The sequence below is a fragment of the Hyperolius riggenbachi genome, chromosome 3, assembly GCF_040937935.1.
Source record: "Hyperolius riggenbachi isolate aHypRig1 chromosome 3, aHypRig1.pri, whole genome shotgun sequence".
Classification (NCBI taxonomy): Eukaryota; Metazoa; Chordata; class Amphibia; order Anura; family Hyperoliidae; genus Hyperolius; species Hyperolius riggenbachi.
Window position 1 is genome coordinate 413,600,149 of NC_090648.1, and position 26,804 is coordinate 413,626,952.

General features: G+C 44.5%; 1 protein-coding gene across 2 annotated transcripts in view; it reads right to left on the bottom strand.

The window, feature by feature from the left end:
* ZCCHC10 (zinc finger CCHC-type containing 10) overlaps positions 1-26,804 on the bottom strand; it is a 70,276-nt gene that overhangs the window by 4,725 nt on the left and 38,747 nt on the right. Inside the window, exons 1-2 of one of the 2 annotated variants that reach the window (XM_068272930.1) lie at positions 9,141-9,239; positions 1,684-1,845 (exon numbers count right to left, since the gene is read on the bottom strand). In XM_068272930.1, the coding sequence (XP_068129031.1) occupies positions 1,684-1,845; positions 9,141-9,181 (203 nt within the window). In that variant the 5' untranslated portion in view covers positions 9,182-9,239. Of the gene's footprint in view, positions 1-1,683; positions 1,846-9,140; positions 9,240-26,804 lie in introns of those variants that run through there. The other variant, XM_068272929.1, reaches the window with a different exon arrangement.

Below are 26,804 nucleotides of genomic sequence, written 5' to 3' on the forward strand. Positions count from 1 at the left end.
AGATCCTCCCAAATCCACCTTAGTATTGCAATGCTATCTGCTATAGTAATGTGCACTCAGGGCCAGAGCTGGCTGAAGTGCAGTGCCACCTTACAGACAAAAAAAAAAAATCTACCCATCACCCTTAATTGGCCAGTAATAATGCCTAGCGAGGAAACAGATAGGATGTGACTCGAGATGAGGAGGCTGGTGCTGCATCTGGATATGCTACTTTCAACCTGCTAGATGCTCAGACATGGGTTTATTTACCAGAGGGATACCAGCACAATAAAAATGAGAATGGGAGAAGGAACTCCGTTCAACAGTACCTCCCCACACTCTGCCTGGTGCTGTGTGCAGTTTACCACTTTTGTGGCAATGACAGGGGTCCCTTTCACAATGTTTTTCTTCTATAAAAAAAAAGTTGCTGACATGGAAGAAAAGAAAGAAATGATCCTGGCATCCCAGGACAGGGTCAAACAATGTTATTACTTGGTCTCAGATGATATTTAAAAAATTACAAGAATCTTTGGAACTACCCATAATCACTGAGTGTTAAAGTAAGTTAGTGTCACGTTCACCCTTACAGGGATCCAGCAGCTGGTCCCTTCTTTCTGTTAGTGCCCACTGATGCGGTTCCTGCCGGGCACAACACATGCGTGCTATTATGCACGAGCCTTAGCACTGGTGTGAAGGCCAGGGTTTTTTAAACCCTGGCCAGTGTCCAGTGCTGTTAAGTCTTTGTATGTCACGTCATCTAGTCACGCTATTTCTTTTGACTAGTCAACAGCCGTCAGTCAGTCTGTCAGTGACCAGTCAGCTCCATTAGTTGCCAGTCCGCCCTTTTGTTCCTACCTTCCAGTCTGCCCCGTCAATGCTACCTTCCACTACATTACTCACTGTGGGGTTGCCTTCCTGGCATTTTGATCACAGGTGGGGTCATCCCCAGATTTGTGAGCTGGTGGCCACCAGGCAGCAGAGTAGCCTGTCCTGTCACCCACTAGGGGTCATGGTCAAAGTCCCGTAGTCACTGGCGAAGTCCCGTAGTCACTGGCGAAGTCCCGTAGTCACTGGCGAAGTCCCGTAGTCACTGGCGAAGTCCCGTAGTCACTGGCGAAGTCCCGTAGTCACTTAAGACTTCACGCCCTAGGAGCGCTCACACCAACTACCAATGCCATGATCAGAAGGGCCCTGACATTTAGGAAGCATTGCATGGTCCTCCTTTCTTCCCTAATTACTACCTTTTCCTACACTATCTTCCCTTATCTACATTCTTGCCTCATAGATCAGCAGCAGAATAGTATAAATGAATATGAGAGCATATTAGTTCAGATACAACAAAGTGCTGCCTGATGGTAATCTATTGTTCTGACCATTGGTGTTCAGCAAAACCTTTTAAATGGCTGTAAAAATAAATAAAATGAGACACAAATATTGCCAGCCATGAGAATGTGGAGATGGAAGATGTATGTAACAGTTTTCTATTACTGTGCCTATCTTCCATTAGTACCCTCAACGAGTTGGAGAATGAGTAATCTATGATCAAAGAACCAGCAGCTGTAGCCCTGTGCAGGTGGAAGGGACGAAGAATATTTTCAAGAATAAGCACATAAAGGAAGAGTAAACAAAGGATAAATGCATTTTAAGAGGCCTTATCCTGTAATGACATGCAAGAGGCTGTACATTCACAAGGACAGTTTTTACCTCTGCCCTAGAAGCATTCTAGCTTCTTTCTCTTTCAAGGCTCTCTTCAGTTCAGTTGTTCTGGAGGGCCTGTATAGATACTTTCTTTTGCCGGTACATTCATAACTCCAGTGGCCAATCTCTAGGCACTTTTGACAACGTACATTCTGCTTGTTTGCTTCACTAGAACAGAAAGAGATAACATTAAAAAACATGCTTTTATTTCAGATATTGTTATTTACAATTTTATTTCAGAATTTTCAAAATGAAACCTGAAATCCTAGGAAACAGAGAATGCACATTTTCATACATCCATATTACAAGACCTTGTACGCACTTTCAGTTATGGGGTATCAAAAGATAAAGATCTAGTCTGGAGTCCAAATCCCCTATATTCCACCCCCCACCTTGAGTTTACCTAGTTTGCCTTCTAGATCTCACATGCCATACCATTCCGTATACTGAAACAGGGTAACTGTGCTTTATTTCCACCAAAGTGAACATGCTGATGATACATTTTTCCCTGATGCTCTGATAGATCCACTTATCACTTTTCTTGCCGCTATTAACATAAAATGCACCAACTGCGAAACAGACCTCCTCTCTCCAAAGGAATCTGCACCACTTGGGGTTCATAATGTTTTTTTTTTAATCATCTTAGCTTGCTAATGTAAGCTAATGTAAGTATGTAAAACAGTAATTTTATAGGGTACCCAGCAAAGTCTGAGATATGGGAGTGTCCAAGTTTGCTGCCAGTCAGTGGATAAGTCCAGGTGCTGAAATGAGTAAAAAGCTCAGATTTTCTGCACAGCTAATTATGTTGGCTTTTTTTGCCCCCCCCCCCCCCATTTTCTACACGCTACTCCTCCTACAGTTTTAGGGATAGAAGCACCAAACTTTCTACACTTCTTCGTCTTATAGCAAAGTACATTGCTTGTGCTTTAGTAAGCGATCCCACCCTCCGCTCCCCTGCAGCAGACCCCGGAAGCCACCTTTTTTTGTACCGACTTAAGGGAACATTTTCAAACCGCCACTGCTTGTACAGTTTTGAAGCTAGACTCCCCAACCTTGGACTACATATTGTTGGTGTCACCCCAAATAAAAGATGTATTTAGCAGTTTTCTATACGCTACTTCTCCCAGAGTTTTAGGAGTACGATTTTCAAACTTAGCACACTTCTTTGGTCCGTAGCCATGCAGGTTGCTTTGCCCCTGGGGCGGCCCCCCGAAAACCCAATTTTTCCCATAGACTTTCATTGGAAATTTTTGCCTCTCGAAAAAAGCTTTGAAGTTACACTCACCAAACTTAGGTCACTTAGTCATGGGGTGAAGCTGAAAAAATTCTGTCACAAACAGAAACAACCAGATTTTCCCTATTGACTTCAATGGTTATAATGTAACCTAATAGATCACCTGCCAAACATTTGCATGCATATTTGGCAGACAATTCCTAAGCATTTGGCAAACATGTAGTGATGGACACAATGCATCGCTATGTCTGGCATTCCCCTAGTGCTTGACAAGGTGAAGAAGACACTAGAAAATGCTGGAAACACACAATGACAATCATTAAATGGCAAAAAAAACCTGACTTTTCTGCAAACAAAAATGTACTAGTCAAACTGGCAGATAAGAGTGCCAAACAAAATTAAAATGGTAATATTTAATGTTACTATTAAATTAATACAGAAAGCCCCTCCCACCCATTTGCATCTCCATAATGAAAAGCTGAAAACCCCTATGCTAATGGAGAAATAAAGAAATACTGTTAAAGAAAAACATCTCCAAGATTCTCAAGAAGAAAAATATATGGTAGTACATATTCTACTTCCATTTTGATTGGCCAGTGGCTGACCGATTCTACCAACGTCATGTAGTATGAGAGTTTACCTACACAATCTGTTCACAGTTTTCAAAATCTGTTGATCCTCATACTACATAGCCTACAAGCAACAATAAATAGTAAAAGTGCAAGTAACTCGTAACTATCACTTTTTATATTCATGTAGCTCATTCAACACCTTTACCTATGTTGTAAAGAATCAACATAGAAACATTTTTTGCATCAAAGAAAGACTGAAAGATACTAGTTTACAATCAGGGCGCTAGTATGGTCCAGATGAGCCAGCATGAAAGTCCACAGGGAAATTACGCTAATGTGTTTGGGTGGGCAACTCCCTTTCAATCTGCTAGGTTTCAGATAGGTTGTAGTAATAATACATCCACACTTAACAGCCAATTAGAATTCTTTAAGCTGTAGACATTACTGAGATTGGAGAACTGTTCCCTATAGACTTTCATGCTAGCTCAACTCACCCATGCTAGCTCCCCAATCAGTGGGTCAGGAGAGGGTGTGAGCAGCTTACCTAACACCCCTCCCAGATGTTACAGTGGGAGGGGAGGGGGGGGGGGGTCAATGAGATGGACACAGCAGTTCATTTCCATAAGGTGATAGGTGTCTGCAGAAAGGCTAGTATAATATCAGGGATGGGTCGTAGGGATGGGTCCTGGTGATCTTAAAGGGACACTTAAGCAAGAAAAAAAAAATGAGTTTTACTCACCTGGGGCTTCTACCAGCCCCCTGCAGCAGTCCTGTGCCCTCGCAGCCACTCACTAATCCTCTGGTCCCCCGCTGCCAGCTAGTTTCGTTTTTGCCGACAGGCCCGTCAGGACTGGCCACGCTTAGCTTTTTCCGAATTCCCCACTGTAATTAGCGCTATTGCGGAATGCAACGTGTACAAAAATATGCGTTGCCGCATTACGAACGTATAGATATACGGCAACATGTATTTTTGTGCATGTTGAGGCCCGCAATAATGCTAATTACAGTCGGGAATGCGGAGAAACCTACACGTGGCCAGTCCTGTCGGCAAAAACGAAACTAGCTGGCAGCGGGGGACCATGGATTAGTGAGTGGCTGCGAGGGCACAGGACTGGTGCAGGGTGCTGGTAGAAGCCCCAGGTGAGTAAAACTTTTTTTTTCTGGCTTAAGGTTCACTTTAAAGAGAAACCATGACCAAGAATTGAACTTCATCCCAATCAGTAGCTAATACCCCCTTTTACATGAGAAATGTATTCCTTTTCACAAACGGATCATCAGGGGGAGCTGTATGGCTGATATTGTGGTGAAACTCCTCCCAGAAGAAACTCTGAGAACCATGGTACTCCTAGCAGTGTCCGGTCTGTGAACCTTGTTGCATTGTGGGAAATAGCTGTTTACAGCTGTTTCCAACTGCCAAAAACAAACAAACAGGAGCTACATCACCTGCCAGCAGTAAAAATGTCACCATTTGATAAATGTCAGAATGTAAATCAGGGATTTCAAAATAATTTTACAATGGGCAAACACTGACTAAATTGTTTATACATAATTATTGTAAAAATGAAGCACTTTTTTTATTACATTATTTTCACTGGAGTTCCTCTTTAAGTTAGGGTGGGAGAGTTGTGGAGGTAAAAGGGGAAATACTTAAAAAAAAATTAAAACTATAAATAGGTTTTACCAGATGCGTGTACAGAAATACACAAATATCTAATAGCAACAGATCACAAAAAAGGCTATCATTCATAAAAGTGCGTTCGGTAAAAAGAATCTGGGCGGGAAAATACCGCAATCGGGATTTTAGACCTTTGGGCTTGATTCACAAAGCGGTGCTAACCTACTTAGCACGTCTAAAGTCTTTAGGCGCGCTAACCAGGGTGCTAAGTAGGTTAGCACCGGATTTCTCAATCAGATCGCGCACAAAGTCCTATGCGCGCCCATACCCATACAAACATGGACAAAAAGTAGGGATAATAAAAATTGCACCCTGCAAAAAGAAAACACAGAGACAACAGGATTCCCAAATGGTGCAGTATGTCACAGTACCAGAAGTATATAAAATATGTGGATTGATTATACTCACAAAAATGGTTTGCAGAAGGGCAACTGACCACTAGAAGCAAGAGGAGATGTATAACCCCGACTCCATTTGGAGAAGATAAAAATGCATTAAAAACAAATAAAATGAAAAAAGTGAGGTGGCTTACCTCAATGAAGACAAATTCATGTATTAGAATTTTATTGTACTGGCAACACGTTTCGTGGGTGCATACCCACTTCCTCAGGCCAAATAGCAGTGCCTAATAGTGCTTGAAGCCATAAAATGTAGCAACAGAGGCACCTTATTTGTGGCTACAAGCACTATTAGGCAGTGCCATTTGGCCTGAGGAAATGGCTATGCACCCACGAAACGCATTGCCAGTGCAATAAAATTCTATTAACCACCTTAGCGGTATGGACGAGCTCAGCTCGTCCATTACCGCCAGAGGGTGCCGCTCAGGCCCTGCTGGGCCGATTTTGATGAAATAAAGAGCAGCACACGCAGCCGGCACTTTGCCAGCCGCGTGTGCTGCCCGATCGCCACCGCTCTGCGGCGATCCGCCGCGAGCAGCGGCGAAAGAGGGTCCCCCCAGCCGCCTGAGCCCAGCGCAGCCGGAACAAATAGTTCCGGCCAGCGCTAAGGGCTGGATCGAAGGCGGCTGACGTCAGGACGTCGGCTGACGTCCATGACGTCACTCCGCTCGTCGCCATGGTGACAAAGTAAGCAAAACACGGAAGGCTGCTCATTGCAGCCTTCCGTGTTACTTTTGGCCGCCGGAGGCGATCAGAAGAACGCCTCCGGAGCGCCATCTAGTGGGCTTTCATGCAGCCAACTTTCAGTTGGCTGCATGAAATAGTTTTTTTTTTGTTATTTAAAAAAAAACCCTCATGCAGCCGCCCTGGCGATCTTAATAGAACGCCAGGGTGGTTAATACGTGAATTTGTCTTCATTGAGGTAAGCCACCTCATTTTTTTTTTTTACATTTTGTTTTTAACGCATTTTATCTTCTCTGGGCGCCTCTTTCCCCTTTATCCTGACCCATAGAAACACGTACACTTTGTTCTATGTTATAGGCCTCTATCAGGGGAAAGCACACTATAGATTTGATGCTAGAGACAAGGATACAGACATGGAACCATGGTCAAAATTTGCAGTACACTGGTTTTAGATACAAACTACAAAAGTTCAGAAAATGTTTATACACTTACATGCCTTTTAAAGCCTATGTATACAAATAGAAAATCCAGGGTATTCTGAGCAGTTGTACAGGTCAATTGTATTTCCCAGTAAACAGTGGTCTGATTCTGCATGCCTCATTTATTTGGATGTATAGCTTAAGGCCTGGAACCCACTGAAATCCGCAAACGCAAAACGCAACCGCTAGCGTTTTGTCTGAGCGGTTTGCAAGCGGATTCATGCGCGTTTTCGGTCGCGTTTTGCAACAGTGTATTTTTTTCCTCAGCGGTTGTGTAGCGTTTTGCGTTTCGCGTTTTTATCCTGATTGGTCCTGTGAATTATTTTTAATTTTGTTACAGTGTGCTGAACCGCAAAACGCTAGCAAAACCGCTCAGTTTAGGTTTTGCTGAGCGTTTCTGCTAGCGTTTCAATACTTTACATTGAAGCGCTAATGCTCCCAAAATGCTGCAGGTCCTGCGTTTGCGTTTCTGGGAAACGCAAACGCTCCTGTGGAAGTTGCCCCATCCATTAACATTAGCTGAGCGTTTTGGCAAAACGCTAGCGTATCGCAGCGCTGCCAAAATGCTCAAAAAACCGCTCTTGTGGGTTCCAGCCCTTAAAGTGTCCTGCGGGTGACACATTACCATGAAAGGGGTTGCCCATGTGGGCATTTATAGCTCTTTAAAACCACTTAAAGGGAACCTTAACTGAGAGGGGTATGGATGTTTCCTGTTAAACAATACCAGTTGCCTGGCAGTCCAGCTGATCTCTGTGACTGCAATAGTGGCTGAATCACACCCTGAAACAAGCATGCAGCTAATCCAGTCTGACTTCAGTCAGAGCACCTGATCTGCATGCTTGTTCAGGGGCTGTGGCTAAAAGTATTAGAGACACAGGATCAGCAGGAGTGTCAGGCAACTGGTATTATTTTAAAAGGAAAAACCCATATCCTTCTCAGTTTAGGTTCCCTTTAAGGACCACGCAGTTTTCTTCTGATCGGTGCTGCGTGGACTCTCCAGCCCGCAGCACCGATCAGGAAATAGCCAGGGCAATCAGACTTCCCCCCTTTTTTCCCCACTAGGGGGATGTCCTGCTGGGGGGGTCTGATCGCCGCCGGCTACCCGCACTTTCCGGGGGTGGCTCTTCAAAGTACCCCTCCGGAGCGCTTTCCGCCCTCCCCGGCTTTCCCTCCCTCTCCCTTACCCTGTGAGCGGCGCAGGACGGAGTTCCGTCCTGCGCCGGATAGGACAGGCTTCTGCCTATCAGATGCCGGCGATCCCCGGCCAATCAGAGGCCGGGGATCGCCGATCTACATCACGGCGCTGCTGCGCAGCAGCGCCGTGTGATGTAAACAGCGGGGATTTCTTCCCCGGATGTTTACATTATGCGTGCGAGCCGCGATCGGCGGCTCGCACGCTGTTCACGGAGACAGTCTCCGTGAACTAGCATGGAAACCATGCTATACCACAAACGACCCGACGACGCCTATGGGCGTTAGGCGGTCGTTAAGTGGTTAAAAATACAGCTTTCTAATGCTGGGAAAGTATCAAGTGTTAACTAAGTCTTAAGGTGCCCATTAACAATGCAGTGTCCTGTGTGATCGACCGGCCAATCCGATAAATGCGATTGGTCAGACATGATAGGTTGGGCCCACAAAAAGCAAGGAAAATTGAGCTAGTCTAGTTTAAGGAACCCAGCAGGAAACCTCATACAAAAACAGTTTGCCAAACATATCCTCTACACAGCACGAAGCATTTTGATTGGTCAAAGAGTGTGGGTGTAGTTTACTACAACATGAAACCCAGGGTGCTGTCCACCCGACCAAGTTAGTGGAATTTCCATATGAGGTTTCCTGTTGGGTCCCATAAACTAGACTAGCACCAAAAAAATCAGTCCAAAAAGCAGATTGATAGACAATCAGTAAATAGTTTGTTATCGATTGGTACCATCAACAATGCAGAACCCATCGATCAGACAAAAAACTGGATCATTAATTGGCATTTTAGGCATATAAAGCTGTTGATAAACACTTGCTATAACTGTGACGGTAGTTGTTTGCATGACACTGATAGCAGGTATTCTTCTGATTTCCTATAAGTGGCCCAGTTATGAGTTTTGGAAGTGGGTAGAGTGACTTTCCTACATATGTTACTAGAGAGCTCAGACTATTGCTTCCAGGTACAGAAGCAGATCATGGCACACATAAACACAATCTGCAGCTCTGGACTCTGCCAGGGATCCTCTAACACATCGCACACAGCCTTTCCCGTCCACACACAGCCACGATTACTCCAAATAACAACACCCCTCCCCTTCGTCCAGACAGCCAGACTCACTGCCGTACAGCCTATTACCCCGCCCGCCACAAGGAGACTAGAAAGCCTCGGCGAGCTCTCACTTAGCAGCAGCCCAACACCCCTCCAGACTGCGCCTTACTTACGCCTGTCTGCGAGCAATCAGCCGGTGCATGGGGGTAGCCATGTTGGTGTGGGCCAGACGCTGCCCCGCTGCATGCTGGGATCTGTCACTCCGAACTACTGGAGAGTCCACTTACAAGTGGCGCTGAAGCCCCGGCAGCCATGCTGAACGAGGGCAGCTGCAGTCAACAATAAATGTACAAGTATAGTACACAGTCTATCTCCATAGCTCCCAAGCGTAACTTCTTCGCAGGGACAAGCGTTCCTTAGAACCAAATCCCCCCAGTATTCCTCCAGCTATCTTACTCATTTGTGCCTTTTTGAGAACTATCATTATATATACTGTATATATACAGTAGCATAGCTAAGGAGCTATGGGCCCCAGTGCAAGTTTTACATTTACACAACAATTGATGTTCGTAATTTTGATTTGCATAACGTAGAAGCAAATTGAAGGTGTATTCCATGAAGTGTCATTGGCTAGGGCCTTCAAAAGGAGTAATATTGGTAATTTTATATGTATCAAAATTGTTGTTTTTAGCAGTTGCAACAATTTGAAATATTTTTCAGACTCTGTATGTAGTCCTCATTAAATTCCTGCAAATTAGTTGGAGTGCTATCTAGAGAAGCAGACGAGTTTTTTTTTTTTCAGCAAATTTACTGGCCGAGCGATTTTCCGATTGTTTTTCTGATTGATTTTCAGATAGATTTCCATTCACTTTTATGAGAAAATCGATCAGAACGTTCTAAATCTGATTGGACCTGTCAGAAATGATCTATCAGGCCATCTATCTGCCAAAAAAACTCCTGGTGTATTCCCAGCATTACAGACACCTGGAAGACTGCCTATAGACTGCCCTTTAGATTGTAAGCCTCCGGCAGGGCCCTCCTCCCTAACGTATCCAGCTTGATTATGCAATCTTACTCGCAACCACCCCTCTTGTAGACTCGAACAGTCTCTATTTTGACCTATGATACTGTATTGTTATCAAATCATTTGCATGATCTTGTTTTGTTGTGAGTTTCCGTATGTTCTACCTGTATGTTAACCCATTTATCTATTGTGCAGCGCTGCGTAAAATGTTGGCGCTTTATAAATACAATAAATAATAATAATAATACGGCATACCAAAACCAATCAAGGACAATCACAGTGTCAGAAATGCAAGAAGAGGATGGAAAACAGTGTCTTAATGATCCCTACTTCAAAGCATCAATAGAAGTGAATATTAGCAGCACAGAACAAAATAAGGAGCTAATACTAAAGTTGGGTATGGGCCCCTCTAGCCCAAGGGCCCCAATGCGGTCGCAACCTCTGCACCCCCTATTGCTATGCCACTGTATATATATCATTATATATCATCAGTCAATGCTTTTACTTATGAATTCTTCTTGGTAAACGTAACTGAAGGTATGGATGGGGACAGGAGTGGGTGGAAGTATTTTAGAGGTGTGGTAGGGGAGTGGTGTCTCTCTTTCTGATCTCAAAAAGTTGGAAGGTATGTACTGTATATCTTAAAGGAAATCTGTAATAAATAAAAAAAAAAAAAAAAAAACACGTACAACAATACAATGGGAGGGGGAAGCCTCTGGATCCTAATGAGGCTTTCTCTGTACCTCTCAGCCAACCCGAATCAATGCTTACAGCCACAAACAAACAACAACAATATTTACATTGGCCTGCCTCCGGCGTGGTAGTGTGGATCAGATCAGGCTCGGCTACTAACGCTGGACACCGTGCTTACAGCCGCTAGTGCTACGCAGGGGCAACAAGGGACTTTCGGGGGTCCCAGCGCTGGATTGCCCCTGCTGAGGAGAACAGGGGGAAATCTCTTTGGGCGTCCGACTTCCAAGGTAAGTATCCCCTAGGGGCACTTGTTTCCCTTTAGGTTCACCTTAATATGGCCACACACAATACAGTAATTCAATTAAAACCATTGGTTGTACGGAAAAATCTTTTTTCTTTAATTAGACCATTTTCTTAATATATACTGTATTTTTTGGACTGTAAGACACTGCGGACTATAAGACGCACTTAGGTTTTGAGGGAGAAAAGACACAGGGGCGTCCTATGGACTTTTCTTTCACCCAACTGTCTCTAAGCTACTCTATCTACACTATAACCAGCTACACCATACTAATTCCTGCTGCCCTAACATCTAAGCTACAAAGCAATGCACTACACTAACACTACACAAACATTTTAATACTACAGAGAAAGCCACAAGGAACAGAGGACCCAGAATCGTACAGCGGCAGGGGGCTGCAGTGATCGGCAGCTACCATAGGATCGCGTTTACAACAGCTGGACTGAGGGGGTGAGGAGCACAGTAGGATGGGTAAGTGCTTTCCTGTGCACTCTGCACCAATGTTTACCTTATCTTCGGAATATAATATTTTCTTCCTAGTTTTGGGGAAGAAAAAGGGTGTCTTCCGAAATATATTGTAAGTCGATCGGGAGTGGTGGTATTTTTCTGATCAATTTGAACACGCGTGTGTGGTGCATTGGTCAGATTTTTCAAATGTTGCAATCAATCAAAAAATAGATTGTAATTCTTGCGGCCACCTTTATTTTATGACCTTGAGGGCTCGTTTCCACTATCGCGAATCTGCATGCGTCCAACGCATGCAGATCCGCACATGTAATACAAGTGGATGGGCCTGTTTCCACTGTAGCGTTGTTGAGGTGCGTTTTTTTCAGCGTGAAAAAAACGCACAAAAGAGCCAACGATTTCGCCTGCGTCGGGAATCCGTGCGAATCGCCGCTAATGTATTTAATAGTAAAAACGCATGCGTTTGTTACATGCGTTTTTACCCGCGATTTCGCGTGCGATTTCGCACCTTTTTCAATTTTATTTAGCCCTGGCAGTGTCATGGTTAATTTCGCATGGCACCCTGCCATGCGAAATCGCGGGTAAAAACGCATGTGGAAACGCATCCGCATGCGTTTTTACAAGCGTCGGAATGCGGCCGAAATCGCGTCGCAACAGCGGAAACAAGCCCTTAAAAGTTCTGCTGTATGTGGCCCTTCAGGACAATGAGCATAGATGACTTATTCTAATCCAGGGGTCCCCAAACATTCTCGGTCAATGGCCGAGTCAACATACTTCAGACTCCTGGGACCCCGGAACATTCATAAAATTATGTTGAAAAATATTACATTGAATATTGATATTAATATGAATAGGTATTAATTTCCCCCAATTATGCACAGAAGAGAACTCCCAGCAGCAGTCATTCAGTCATGCGGCGCCCGAAGAACGTCTTTGTGCACCAGACAGTGAAGCATACCCAGGTGACAACCTGCCGTTCAGTTGGACAGCAGTGTCACCTGATGCAGAATTGGATTGGAAGCCAGCTAATGACTGCCCACCACCGATCCAGTATGTGGATCGGTGGTGCCAGCACTGCTATTCTATATGCGGGCCACCGATATTTAAAGGTGCAGTGGGCCACATCTATAAGTTATACATTTTGTGTTTGGGGGCCAATGAAAAAGCCTCAGAAAGCCACATTCGGCCTGCGGGCCGTAGTTAGAGGACCACTATTCTAATCCTTTACATTTTCAAATGTTAATATGAAGGAAAACCAATGACAGTCGAAAGCAGCAGTGTTGTTTGAATTTTAAGGGCTCGTTTCCACTATCGCGAATCCGCATGCGTCCAACGCATGCGGATTCGCACATGTAATGCAAGTGGATGGGCCTGTTTCCACTGTAGCGTTGTTGAGGTGCGTTTTTTTCAGCGGTAAAAAAACGCACAAAAGAGCCAACGAATTTGCCTGCGAGTGGAATGCATGCGAATCGCCGCTAATGTATTTAATAGGAAATTCGCATGCGGCAAGCGAATTCGCATAGGTACCAATGTAACTTCAAACAGGCAGTGACATGGTTAAATTCGCATATACCCTCACCTATGCGAATTCGCATGCGAATTCGCGGCAAAAAACGCGAAAAAAATCGCATCCGCATGCTATTTCATCAGCGGTGGAATCCAGGCGATTCTGCACCGCAATAGTGGAAACGAGCCCTAAAGCTACAGTTTGTTCTTGCTTATGAATTATTTGTAGTAGGCAAAACTGGAAAGGTGGGGAAGTGATTAGAGGTGTGGCACAGGAGGGGTGTCTCTTTTTTGTTTACCTCCACAAATGGATATAGGTATGTACTGTATATCTTATTTTCTTACCTATAGCAGTTCTGTGGTCTATGGCCTTCAGGTCAGGACAATGAGTACAGATGATTCATTGGGCTCCATTCAGTTCCAGAATATGATACTTTTCTGGCACAAGTACAATTATCAGCATGCATCTCATGAGTTAGCAGCAGACTGAAGTACAAGTATAACGCTTACAATGGTGTGGTGTCTCTGCGATTACTAATTTTGATTCATTAAAGTTTTCTGTTTAAGCATTAATATGATTTTTAAACAAAAGGATTACAATTGGAACAGCTAGTTATGATTATGGCAAGGGTCAATCAGTATTTTTACAGAAAAAGTCTTTAAAAAAAAATAAAAATTATTTTTGTGGCTCCTTTACATTTAACTCTTCTATATGAAAATATAGGTCACTGATGATGATGATTATTATTATTACTATAATTATTATACTAATATTATTATTATTGATTACTGATGTATCTCTATATTAATTCTTTATTAAGGGCTTGCTCACGATATGAGCGTTTAGGGGTTTTTTTAAGCACTGGCGATTTTTTGAAATCGCCCTAAAAGCACTTGTGCAATTATTCCCTGACGCCAGGAAGTGAAAAAAGAAATTTCTCTGCAAAAGCGCTTCGAAAGCGTAGGGAAAAACGATTTAAAAAATCGCTATAAATTGTTCAGCGCTTGAAATAGTGCTGGCAATTTATAATGTGAACATAGCCTAAGTGTGTGTTCTCACTTGGGTGCATTAGCAAGAGCTTTTCAAATCACAAGCACTTAACAAGCTCTTGCAGTGTGAACCAGCCCTCAATCACATCGCTTTAAAACTCCTTAGAGATCATATGGTGATGTTTTTTGAAACAGACATTTAAGCTGCAGCAATTTGGTTTGACATGCAGGGCAGCCATCGGGGGGCACTGACACTGCAGTAAGGGCCCCAGGGATTCTGGGGGCCCTGGGCTCCCCCCAAAGCACTGGAAGGGCCACATGTGGTGGCTGCGGGCCTGTGGCTCACTAAACAGCACACCATGTTCCAGCACTGAGAGAAGTGTGACATCAGCGCTTGAACGTGGGGAGCCGATGAGTGAGCTCGCTACAGCAGACTTTCTATACTGGGGCACCACCTATATCTGGCTACAGGCTACCTATACTTGGCCACCACCTATACCTGGCTAAACTGGGCTGGAACCACCTATACATAACTACCTATACTGGGGCACCACCTATACCTGGCTACCTATACTGAGGCTGGAATCACCTATACCTGGCTACCTGTACTGGGGCACCACCTATACCTGGCTACCTATACTGGGGCTGGAATCACCTATACCTAGCTACCTATACTGGGGCACCACCTATACCTGGCTACCTATACTGGGGCACCACCTATACCTGGCTACCTATACTGGGGTACCACCTATACCTGGCTACCTATACTGGGGCTGGAACCACCTATATCTAGCTACCTATACTGAGGGCACCACCTGTACCTGTCTACCTATACTGGGGCTGGAACCACCTATACCTAGCTACCTATACTGAGGGCACCACCTGTACCTGTCTACCTATACTGAGGCACCACCTATACCTGGCTACCTATACTGGGGCTGGAATCACCTATACCTAGCTACCTGTACTGGGGCACCACCTATACCTGGCTACCTATACTGGGGCGGGAATCACCTATACCTAGCTACCTATACTGGGGCACTACATATACCTGGCTACCTATACTGGGGCACCACCTATACCTGGCTACCTATACTGGAGCACCACCTATACCTGGCTACCTATACTGGGGCACCACCTATACCTGGCTACCTATACTGGGGCACCATCTATACTTGGCTACCTTTACTAAGGGCACCACCTGTACCTGGCTACCTATACTGGGGCACCACCTATACTTGGCTACTTATACTGGGGCATAGCAAGGAAATGAGCAGCGCTACTTAAAAACAGACTAGTGCCTACCTGCAAAAGAGTGCAAGCCCCACTTGTGGGGTCGAATACACACCGAGCATACACATGACCTGTCTACCACTGGAGGATGTTGGTTTCCTGTAACAGCTTGCATGCAACCTATTAAGTACTCGTCCCTCCCACTGCGAAGAAGTCAATCCTCCATGGGAGGGGCCTAACACTAACTAAATCCTAACCAATGTATATGCATAGCCTGGGTGCGCTACCAAGTAAAATTGAAAAATCAAAAATTGCGCAAAAGGTGGATCAGCGCAACACCAGGCCGCCTCCGAATGGCCTCCAATCAGAGATGGGCTGAGCCCCCCCAGGAACTACAAATGCACCTTGAACCCAAACAGAAGCTCTACATATACACCAAAAGCATATACACCGCATCTCTGATTGGAGGCCATTCGGAGGCGGCCTGGTGTTGCGCTGATCCACCTTTTGCGCAACTTTCGATTTTTCAATTTTACTTGGTAGCGCACCCAGGCTATGCATATACATAGGTTAGGATTTAGTTAGTGTTAGGCCCCTCCCATGGAGGAATGACTTCTTTGCAGTGGAAGGGACGAGTACTTAATAGGTTGCATGCAAGCTGTTACAGGAAACCAACATCCTCCAGTGGTAGACAGGTCATGTGTATGCTCGGTGTGTATTCGACCCCACAAGTGGGGCTTGCCCTCTTTTGCAGGTAGGCACTAGTCTGTTTTTAAGTAGCGCTGCTCATTTCCTTGCTATGTACTGATTTAATTAGTTTTTGGTCAGCTGCTCCCACTTAACAGCCATGCTTTTGGTGTATACAGTGGAGGAAATAATTATTTGACCGCTCACTGATTTTGTAAGTTTGTCCAATGACAAAGAAATGAAAAGAACAGTATCATTTCAATGGTAGGTTTATTTTAACAGTGGCAGATAGCACATCACAAGGAAAATCGAAAAAATAACCTTAAAGGAAAACTTAAGTCAAATAAAAAAAATGACATTTACTCACCTGGGGCATCCCTCAGCACCCCGAAGCTGGATGGTGCCCTCGCAGCCCCGCTCCGATCGCCCTGTCCCCGCCGGCGGCTACTTCCGGTTCGGCGACAGCCGCCGACAGGCTGGGAACGCGGCTGATTTTCCGCGTTCCCAGCCGCTGCTATCACCCTCTATGCTGCTATAGCGTCTATATATACGCTATAGCAGCATAGAGGGTGATAGCAGCGGCTGGGAACGCGGAAAATCAGCCGCGTTCCCAGCCTGTCGGCGGCTGTCGCCGAACCGGAAATAGCCGCCGGCGGGGACAGGACGATCGGAGCGGGGCTGCGAGGGCACCATCCAGCTTCGGGGTGCTGAGGGATGCCCCAGGTGAGTAAATGTCATTTTTTTTATTTGACTTAAGTTTTCCTTTAAATAAAAGATAGCAACTGATTTGCATTTCATTGAGTGAAATACGTTTTTGAACCCTCTAACAATAAAAGACTTAATACTTAGTGGAAAAACCCTTGTTTGCAAGCACAGAGGTCAAACGTTTCTTGTAATTGATGACCAAGTTTGCACACATTTTAGGAGGAATGTTGGTCCACTCCTCTTTGCAGATCATCTCTAAATCCCTAAGGTTTCGAGGCTGTCTCTGTGCAACTCTGAGCTTGAGCTCCCTCCATAGGTTTTCTATTGGATTAAGGTCCGGAGACTGACTAGGCCACTCCATGACCTTAATGTGCTTCTTCTTGAGCCACTCCTTTGTTGCCTTTGCTGTATGTTTTGGGTCATTGTCGTGCTGGAACACCCATCCACGACCCATTTTCAGTTTCCTGGCAGAGGGAAGGAGGTTGTCGTTCAGGATTTCATGATACATGGCTCCGTCCATTTTCCCGTTAATGCGATTAAGTTGTCCTGTGCCCTTAGCAGAAAAACACCCCCAAAGCAAAATGTTTCCACCCCCATGATTGACGGTGGGGACGATGTTTTGGAGGTCATAGGCAGCATTTTTCTTCCTCCAAACACAGTGAGTTGAGTTAATGCCAAAGAGCTCTATTTTTGTCTCATCAGACCACAGCACCTTCTCCCAGTCACTCACAGAATCATTCAGGTGTTCATTGGCAAACTTCAGACGGGCCTGCACATGTGCCTTCTTGAGCAGGGGGACCTTGCGAGCCCTGCAGGATTTTAATCCATTGCGGTGTAATGTGTTTCCAATGGTTTTCTTGGTGACTGTGGTCCCTGCTAATTTGAGGTCATTCACTAACTCCTCCCATGTAGTTCTAGGATGCTTTTTCACCTTTCTCAGAACCATTGACACCCCACGAGGTGAGATCTTGCGTGGAGCCCCAGAGCGAGGTCGATTGATGGTCATTTTGTGCTCCTTCCATTTTCGAACAATCGCACCAACAGTTGTCACCTTCTCTCCCAGCTTCTTGCTAATGGTTTTGTAGCCCATTCCAGCCTTGTGCAGGTCTACAATTTTGTCTCTGACATCCTTGGACAGCTCTTTGGTCTTTCCCATGTTGGAGAGTTTGGAGTCTGCTTGATTGATTCATTCTGTGGACAGGTGTCTTTTATACAGGTGACTAGTTAAGACAGGTGTCCTTAATGAGGGTGACTAATTGAGTAGAAGTGTCTAACCACTCTGTGGGAGCCAGAACTCTTAATGGTTGGTAGGGGTTCAAAAACGTATTTCACTCAATGAAATGCAAATCAGTTGCTATCTATTTATTTAAGGTTATTTTTTCGATTTTCCTTTTGATGTGCTATCTGCCACTGTTAAAATAAACCTACCATTGAAATGATACTGTTCTGAGACTTTTCATTTCTTTGTCATTGGACAAACTTACAAAATCAGTGAGGGGTCAAATAATTATTTCCTCCACTGTATGCAGAGCTTCTGTTTGGGTTCAAGGTGCGTTTGTAGTTCCTGGGGGGGCTCAGTGCATCTCTGATTGGAGGCCATTCAGAGGCGGCCTGGTGTTGCGCTGATCCACCTTTTGCGCAACTTTCGATTTTTCAATTTTACTTGGTAGCGCACCCAGGCTATGCATATACATAGGTTAGGATTTAGTTAGTGTTAGGCCCCTCCCATGGAGGATTGACTTCTTCGCAGTGGGAGGGACGAGTACTTAATAGGTTGCATGCAAGCTGTTACAGGAAACCAACATCCTCCAGTGGTAGACAGGTCCTGTGTATGCTCGGTGTGTATTCGACCCCACAAGTGGGGCTTGCACTCTTTTGCAGGTAGGCACTAGTATGTTTTTAAGTAGCACTGCTAATTTCCTTGCTATGTACTGATTTAATTAGTTAATTAAGCGGAAAAAAAACTATGATATTATGATTTGTATGTGTAGTACAGCTAAGAAATAAAACATTAAGATCAGATACATCAGTCTAATTGTTTCCAGTACAGGAAGAGTTGAGAAACTCCAGTTGTTATCTCTATGCAAACAAGCCATTAAGCTCTCCGACTAAGTTAGTTGTGGAGAGGGCTGTTATCTGACTTTTATTATCTCAACTGTTCCTGGACTATTTACTTTTCCTCTGCCAGAGGAGATGTCATTACTTCACAGACTGCTCTGAAAGAATCATTTTGAATGCTGAGTGTTGTGTAATCTGCACATATTAGAGAATGATGCAATGTTAGAAAAAACACTATATACCTGAAAATAAAAATATGAGAATATTTTCTTTGCTGCTAATCTTCTAGTAATTATTCATAGTACACAACCAATTCATTATATCATATATTTTTTTTCGCTTCAGTGTCTCTTTAACAGCCATGCTTTTGGTGTATATGCAGAGCTTCTGTTTGGGTTCAAGGTGCGTTTGTAGTTCCTGGGGGGGCTCAGCGCATCTCTGATTGGTGTTGCGCTGATCCACCTTTTGCGCAATTTACTTATACTGGGGCGCCTATAGCTTGCTACCTATAATAGGGGCACCTGTTCCTGGCTAGCCTATGCTGGTGCACCACCCATACCAGGCTACCTATACTGGGACAACTATTCCAGGCTACCTATATTGGGGCCCCAGCTATAGTTGAATACCTATATTGGAGCACCTGTATCTTGCTGGCTTATACTGGGGCCCCAGCTACCTATACTGGGGGCATCTACACCAGGCTACCTATACTAGGGCACCACCTATAGCTGGCTACTTATACTGGCTGAACCTATACCTGGCTACCTATACTGGGGGCTCCTATACCTGGCTAGGGCAGGGGGACGAGCTGAGACAGAAGGGGACAAGAGGTAACACAGAGGGATAAAAGAGGCACAGGGGGAACAGAGGCGGACAAAAGAGGAACAGGGAGAAAAGAGATGAGACGGGAACATGAGGTCACACAGAGGGACACAAAAGAGGCACAAACTGAGGTGAGACAGTTGGACACAAAAGAGGCACAGGAAGAAAAGAGGGGGACAAAAGAGAATGGATAAAGGATAAGATCGGATCTACAAGTACCTATCTCATTTGTTAACCGGGGACCACCTGTATTTTGCTAGTATTTGACCACACCCACAACATGTCATGGCCACGCCCACTTTTTGCCGCATTATGCTGTGCATGCCACTTTCTTCAGTGTTGGAGCCATGCACATTTTTCACCGCAGCACACGTCACACACGGACACGGGGGTGGGGTGGCTAGTGGGCAGGCACAGCAACCAGTGGGTGGGCCCAGGGAGGGGGGGTCCAGGCCTGATGATGTAAGAGGGGCCCCAAAATTTCTGATGGCGGCCCTGTTGACATGGGTAAAGTGTGGAGACTTTTTATCAATAGGGTGCTGCGTTTAGAATTGTGACTACAGTACAAGTTTAATGATGGTAGTGGCAGAATACAAAACGTTTTCATTGTAAAAAATGCTCAGTTTTGAAAGAGTTAATTCTGAGTGAGGAATGGAAATTATGTTTCTTGCACAGAACTATCCTATAAACAAGACGTCATGTTAAGCTTAGAACTCAGAAAATTTCTATAAACTTATGTAGAGCAGGCCTCAGATGATGCTTGTTCCCTGGAATCATGATTCAGACACTGAACAAAGTTCTCTAAGAAGAATTCTGATTAATAACTAACTACCTTTAACATGTAGAGAAAGATTCTTGAGTTTGTTACACCTCAAGTGCAAAACAGAGTAGTGTGAAACATATTTCCTGATTCAAAAATGAGGCAAATTTGAAGCAAAGTAGCTCTCATTTCAGAAGGGACTCCCCCCCCCCCTTTTCTTTTTGGATGAAGCAATCATTCACGCAGAGCAAGTAGCATGTTATAAGTGGGAGGGGATCACAATAGATTGGGGTGTGGCAAAATAATGGGCATCCAACATGGTGCATTAAATATTTTGTAATTCAGATATTCTTGGACAAGGTGCTATTGTACACTGAGAGGATTAGCAAATGTGAGTTGCTGAAAAAAACTATTATTTAATGTCATAAGTAATTTAGAAGCCGGGGATGCCAGATCAGTGAGAGTTCTGGACATTTCCCATATTATTCTACTGGCTTCCGGGAAAGTGACATATAATAGGTGTATATACAGTATTTGACCTTTTCTTCAATCTGGTATCTAAAAGAACTGAAACATTTAATGAATCTGGATAAGTTGGATGTATATATACATAAAGAGAAAGGAATTAAAGAGTGATTTTTAGTACTAAAAAATGGAGGCCTTTCTTAATAAAGGAGTTACCACCAACTGATCTACAGCATCTCACATACAACATACAAATACACAGCCTGCTACACCACAGAGCAATTTAAGGGCACCCCAGGGTGCCAAGAACAAGAACTAAACTAAAAATTGAGTAAAGACTGATGCTTGCCCATATGGGAGGACACTGAGTGTAGGAAATATTAGAGTAGTGAGTAAGAGGGGAGAAAGGTGGGCAAGTTTCATGGGATATAGTTAATGCGGGAGGGGGTGGGTTTATGAGAGGGACTATTATTGTCACACAGTCATCCGAGACCTTATGGGTCGGAAGTGTATGTAAGGTTCATATACTGGATGATTTGAAAAATACTATTTAAATGGTGCAATCGGGGTCGGACTGGGACACCAAGGGCCCACCAGGTAAGTGTCAGCCTGCCCCCCCCCCCCCCCCCACACACACACACGCACGAGATCGCCACCCCACCCCCCCCCACCACCACCACCATCTTGAGCTCACTCACGCATGTACTACAGAAATTTTGCACTATATAAATACATCAGTTGTTAGGAGTCATTAGATTATGGTTATTGTTTTGTTGTTGCAGCCGCAATGCAGCCAGAAAAATTAGGCAGACATTGTAACGGTTAGTGTCAGCTGGTGACAGGATTCTGATTATTTGGTGATCTGCAGTATCACCAATAATACAGAAACTATATCTGATTATGTGGTGATCTGCAGAATCACCAATAATGCAGAGATAGGAACAGAACTGTCAGTACTTTAATCAGAGTGATCACACGTGTTTAGGTGCACAGTAGCTCAGGAGCACTACTAAGTGATAGCCCCTGGTTGTGGGACTATCACCAGAACAGCAGAGGTCGTACAGGCAGGGTCGGTAACTGGTCGGTCAGGCAGCAGTACAAAATCGGCAAACAGTACGTAGTCAGAGGATAGCTAAGGTCGGCAGCAATCAGATATGCAGAGGTAAAGAATCAGAAGGCAAGAGCAGAGTCGAGGTCGAGCCGGGGGCAGCAACTAGACAGATAGGCAGAGTACAGAATCGTGAGGCAAAGGATAGTTGAGAGTCCAGGCAAGGTTCATACACATAGAGACAATAATATCAATTATAATTATAGCTATCAAACAATTCCTATCTTGTGTGAAATCCCCGGTTTCCTCCCGGATCAAAGCACACCGGAACTAAGGTCTGAGATCTTAACCGCAAAGTTTCAGCAACAGCAGACAATGTTGAACTGACAGCCCGGGACTTAAATGCAAGGGTAATCCCCGCAGTTCCGCCGACAACTCTCAACCAATCAGGCAGCAGAGATCAGTTCCTAGGCGTCAGCTGACTGGTCGGTCAGCTGACCTTTCTCCTCAGCGCATAAAGGTCCTGTCTCTGTGTGCGCGCATGCGCCCTTCTGCTGAGATGCGCCCTGGAGAGACCTGACCTGGTGGGAAGCGATGCAGAGGAGGCGGCGGCGGTCGCGCCGCTCTCAGCTGCCGAGGTAATTTTGCTACTACTGACAGACATGTACACTCACCAGAAACCTTATTATAGCGGCCGCTGCTAGCAGCAACTTTAAAAATTCAGGAATCCTCCTGTAGTCCTGGACCCTGTTGGTGGTGGTGGAGAAGGCAGTCAAGCGGCCTGCAGGCAGAGATGCTGTGTGGGGACCGACTTAGTCTTGGAGCAGGCAGTCACACAGTGTGCAGGCAGAGATGCTGTGTGAGGGGACTGTCTTCGGGCAGGCCTGGCCGTGCTTTGTAGACCAGGCATCCGTGGTCCGATGGACCCTTGACCCAACGCTGTGCGGCAGAGATGACACCACTTGCCTTTCAACATCACGGTACAGTTTGGGTATCGCCTTTTTTGAGAATTAATTGCGTGATGGTATCTTACACTGTGATGTGTGGCTTTGCTTTTGTGTGTTGCTTTTCCTCAGGTGGTCATCCCATTGCAGTTTGTGCTTTGTAATCATGTGCCTTCATAAGGTAGTTGTCCCTAAGCGGGTCTTGGTCTTTCCACGGCTCAATTTTCGGTGGCGGAGAGTACAGATGGCAGTGCTCTCATCTGAGGCAGACACACACAAAAATTCCACACCGCTGAGCCCTGGGATGATGGCACTTTGGTGGTGGCAGCCGACTGAGTGTTAAGTGGGGTGCCAGAATCAGAGCAGGAGGAGGAAGATATGTCACGCTTCCATGCGGAAGCTGAGGAAGATGAGGTGTTCGGTGTTAAATAGTCAACTAGGTCCTGACAATATTGGGGGTTGATGGCACGTGCCTTCTTCTGAACACTGTACTTTGGTCGAGGGCAGCACGAAATCTCGACAGCGTGACCTCGAACAGACCTGCCGGGTGGCCTGCCTATGGCTCTGCCTCTTGTTTTGTCCATATTGGGGGGGATGAAGTGAAAGGTATGCACTGACTTGACTAATACGATGTGCGGTTACACAGGTGCAGTGAAAAGGTTGCAGTGACTGTTGGTACAACAATGTGCGGTCACACAGGTGCAGTGAAAAGGTGACTGCTGGTACAACAATGTGCGGTTACACAGGTGCAGTGAAAGTAATGCACGGACTGGTATTACAAATGTGCAGCTGTCACACACACAGGTGCAGTGAAAAGGTAGGAACTGAATGTGCTGGGCCTGGCACAGTATAGCAATTAGCAAGGGCCAGCTGCGACAGACAGGGCTGTATATGCAAGTGTCAGTGGTCCGCACACAAAAAAAAACACATCACAAGAACATTAGCTCTCAAAAGAGCTGTTTTGGGGCTGCTTTTTAGCAATAAATATCAGCAAGGTGCAAGCTAACATGCCTAACAAGAGTCTAACTAAGTTTTCCCTATGTCTCTGCAGCAACCTTTCCCTTCTCTCACTACTACAGCAGCAGACAGAGTGAGATCATGGCCGACGCTGCTACCTTATATAAGGGGGGGGGTACGTCCAGGAGGGAGTGCAGCCTAATTGGCTGCCATGTGTCTGCTGACTGTGATGTAGAGGGTCAAAGTTTAGCCCAATGATGTAGTATAGGGGCGGGTCGAACGCGCCATAAAGTCCGGTTTCTACGTGAACGCGAACCAGCGATGTTTGTGTGAATAAGTTTGCGGCCGAACCGTTTGGGACAACTGTATCCCTATAAGCTCCCTCCCTATTGCAATGTTCCTACTTACCATATCTTCCATCCTAGTGCCTTCATTTATAATATAGGCTATTATGGTTAGCTTAAACTTAAATAGAACCTGAACTGAGTAAAATTATTTGAAATAAACACATGAACATTACATAGTTACTTCGCCATCAGTTCATTCCAGAAGCTCACCATTTTCTTCTGACAACAATCCCTTCGAGTTCTGACAACATTTTGTCAGAACTGAAATATATCAGTTGCTGTCAGTTATACATCAGTTGCTGTCAGTTATAGCTGAGAGGATAACTGATGTGCCAGTTAATGTCCATGTTTCCCTATGGCTCAAGTGGGTGATATTACAGTTTAACAGTGTGCTGACCAGAAAGCTGTTATGGGGTAATGGCCATTTTCAAAATGGAGGACGGAGAATTCCATTGATCACAGTGGACAAATGGGACGCAGGAGAGGAGAAAGAGATTGATAAGTAGACTACATAGTAGGTAAGTATGACCTGTGTATTTTTATTTTAACTTTTTATTTTCAGTTCAGGATTTCTTTAAAGAGGAACTCCAGTGAAAATTATGTAATAAAAAAGTGCTTCATTTTTACAATAATTATGTATAAATGATTTAGTCAGTGTCTGCCCATTGTAAAATCTTTTAAATCCCTGATTTACATTCTGACATTTATTACATGGTGACATTTTTACTTTTGGCAGGTGATGTAGCTGCTGCATGCTTTTTTGGCAGTTGGAAACAGCTGTAAACAGCTATTTCCCACAATGTAACAAGGTTCACAGACAGGAAACTGCCGAAGTACCATGGTCCTCGGAGTTTCTTGTGGGAGAGGTTTCACGGCAATATCAGTCATACAGCGCCCCCTGATGGTTTGTTTGTGAAATAGATTTCTCATGTAAAAGGGGGTATCAGCTACTGATTGGGATAAAGTTCAATTCTTGGTCGGAGTTTCTCTTTAATTCTTCCTTGGTTCAGCATAATACAGTTATGCCATCTTGCAGATGTTTTTTTTTCTCTGACAAATGCTTCAACAGGATGGGGAAACATCTAAGAGAACCTAAGATAAAAATGATGTGTGTTAATGATGACGGAATGGGGAGGGGGGCATTAAATATTTACCTGATCCGATATCTTAAGGTCAGAGTTAATTCTCCACCCACTCCTCAGCAGTGCAGTTGCGGCCATGTTTCTGAAGAATGCCGAAGCTCTTCAGAAACTTCTTCCTGCATTGCTGCAGCCTGCCCTAAGTTCAGCAGCCAACAATTAGGCAGCGGCTGCTGAGCTGTGAGCATGGCCAGAGTCTCGGCGGCAATCTGCAATCACATGCCTGGGGGGATGATGCCATCACAGGTAAGTATTTAACCTTAACTCCCCCCAATCCTCCATCATTAGGACAGAGCCTGTCATGATGAGCTGTCATTTTTACCTTAGGTACTTGTTCCCTCCGAACAGAGATAATGGCCTCAAATCACTAAGATCATGCTGGAGATAATAAGGCAAGAGAAAACTTACCTCCACACAGTGAGAGAGTTATCTTATCTCTTCATTCCTTAAGTTACCTCCTCTGTAGTTAATTTACTTCCTCTGTAGTTAAGTTACCTCCTCTGTAGTTATTTTCACACGCAGTTAATAAACAGCCTGTCTTTAACTCTGGAGTTATTTTAAGGATTAAAGAGTTAACTTAAAGACAGAAGGTTTGCCAGAGGTAAAATGTTTCCTAAATACGACATGCCTCATCACCATGGTGATAACTAAAGAAAGATTATTAAAGACAGGAGATTAGCTTAGTGAATTGAGGCCAATGTGTTCTTGTCACGCATGCCTTTGGGTGCATGGAATTTTTCAAATATACTGATGCATGCATTTTTGTACAGAAATACATGAGTCAATGGAACTGTGGATCACTGATATAAATGAAATTAAAAACACACACAAAACTGCAAAGGAAAATGCATATGTAAACACTGAAATATGCTATGCGTTTTTTTGGGGAGTGTATTTATAGGTGCTTCAGTGTACGCCAATGGACCTTTAACTGTTGTGAAATGCTTCCAACTGCTTGACAATTGAGCATTTTGGTTTACTGCACTATATGTGAACAAGCCATGAAGAGCTTCTTGATCAAAAATTCAATTGTTTTTTTTTCTGACAACATCAATTAAAAACTTTTTATGGAGTTTTTTTTTAAGTTAGCAAATGAAGGGCTCCCAATTGTATATACATAGAAAAATACAGTGAGCATAGTGTCTGGTCGTAAGTTCTTAATCATAAAACAAACAAAACCAGAAACCAGCATTGGGGAGGGGGCATTGTCACTCATAAACTAGTTTAATCGAAGAGAGATGACTGAGACTATATCAGAGACCAGTTGTGGGCTTTTTTGATAAAGTCAGCAACATTCATATTCCTCATTGCAATAAGTTTTTCAGCTTGCAAGCGGAAATCAACTTTGGTGTGTATGGAGTGGGTGGTGGGGAGATCAGAGGTTTTCCAGAAAGAGGCATTTGATTGCCCAGTGGCAATCAAGATATAACAGATTATCAACCTATCTTGTGGTTTTTTTAAGTAGCTTTGAGGTGTATAATTACTAAGCTAGGTGGAAAATTGCCCATTCTCGAGGGAAGGAAGTTGATTACCTTTTCAATATTGATCCATAAAGGACAGATTTTGGGACTGATACAGAAGATATGTGGAGGTTATCCTGTATCACTGCAGTTCCTCAAGCAAAGAGGGGAGGAGGCTGCATGAAACCAGGTCAGCTTCACTTGAGGTGAGTACCACTGCTAGACAATTTCTA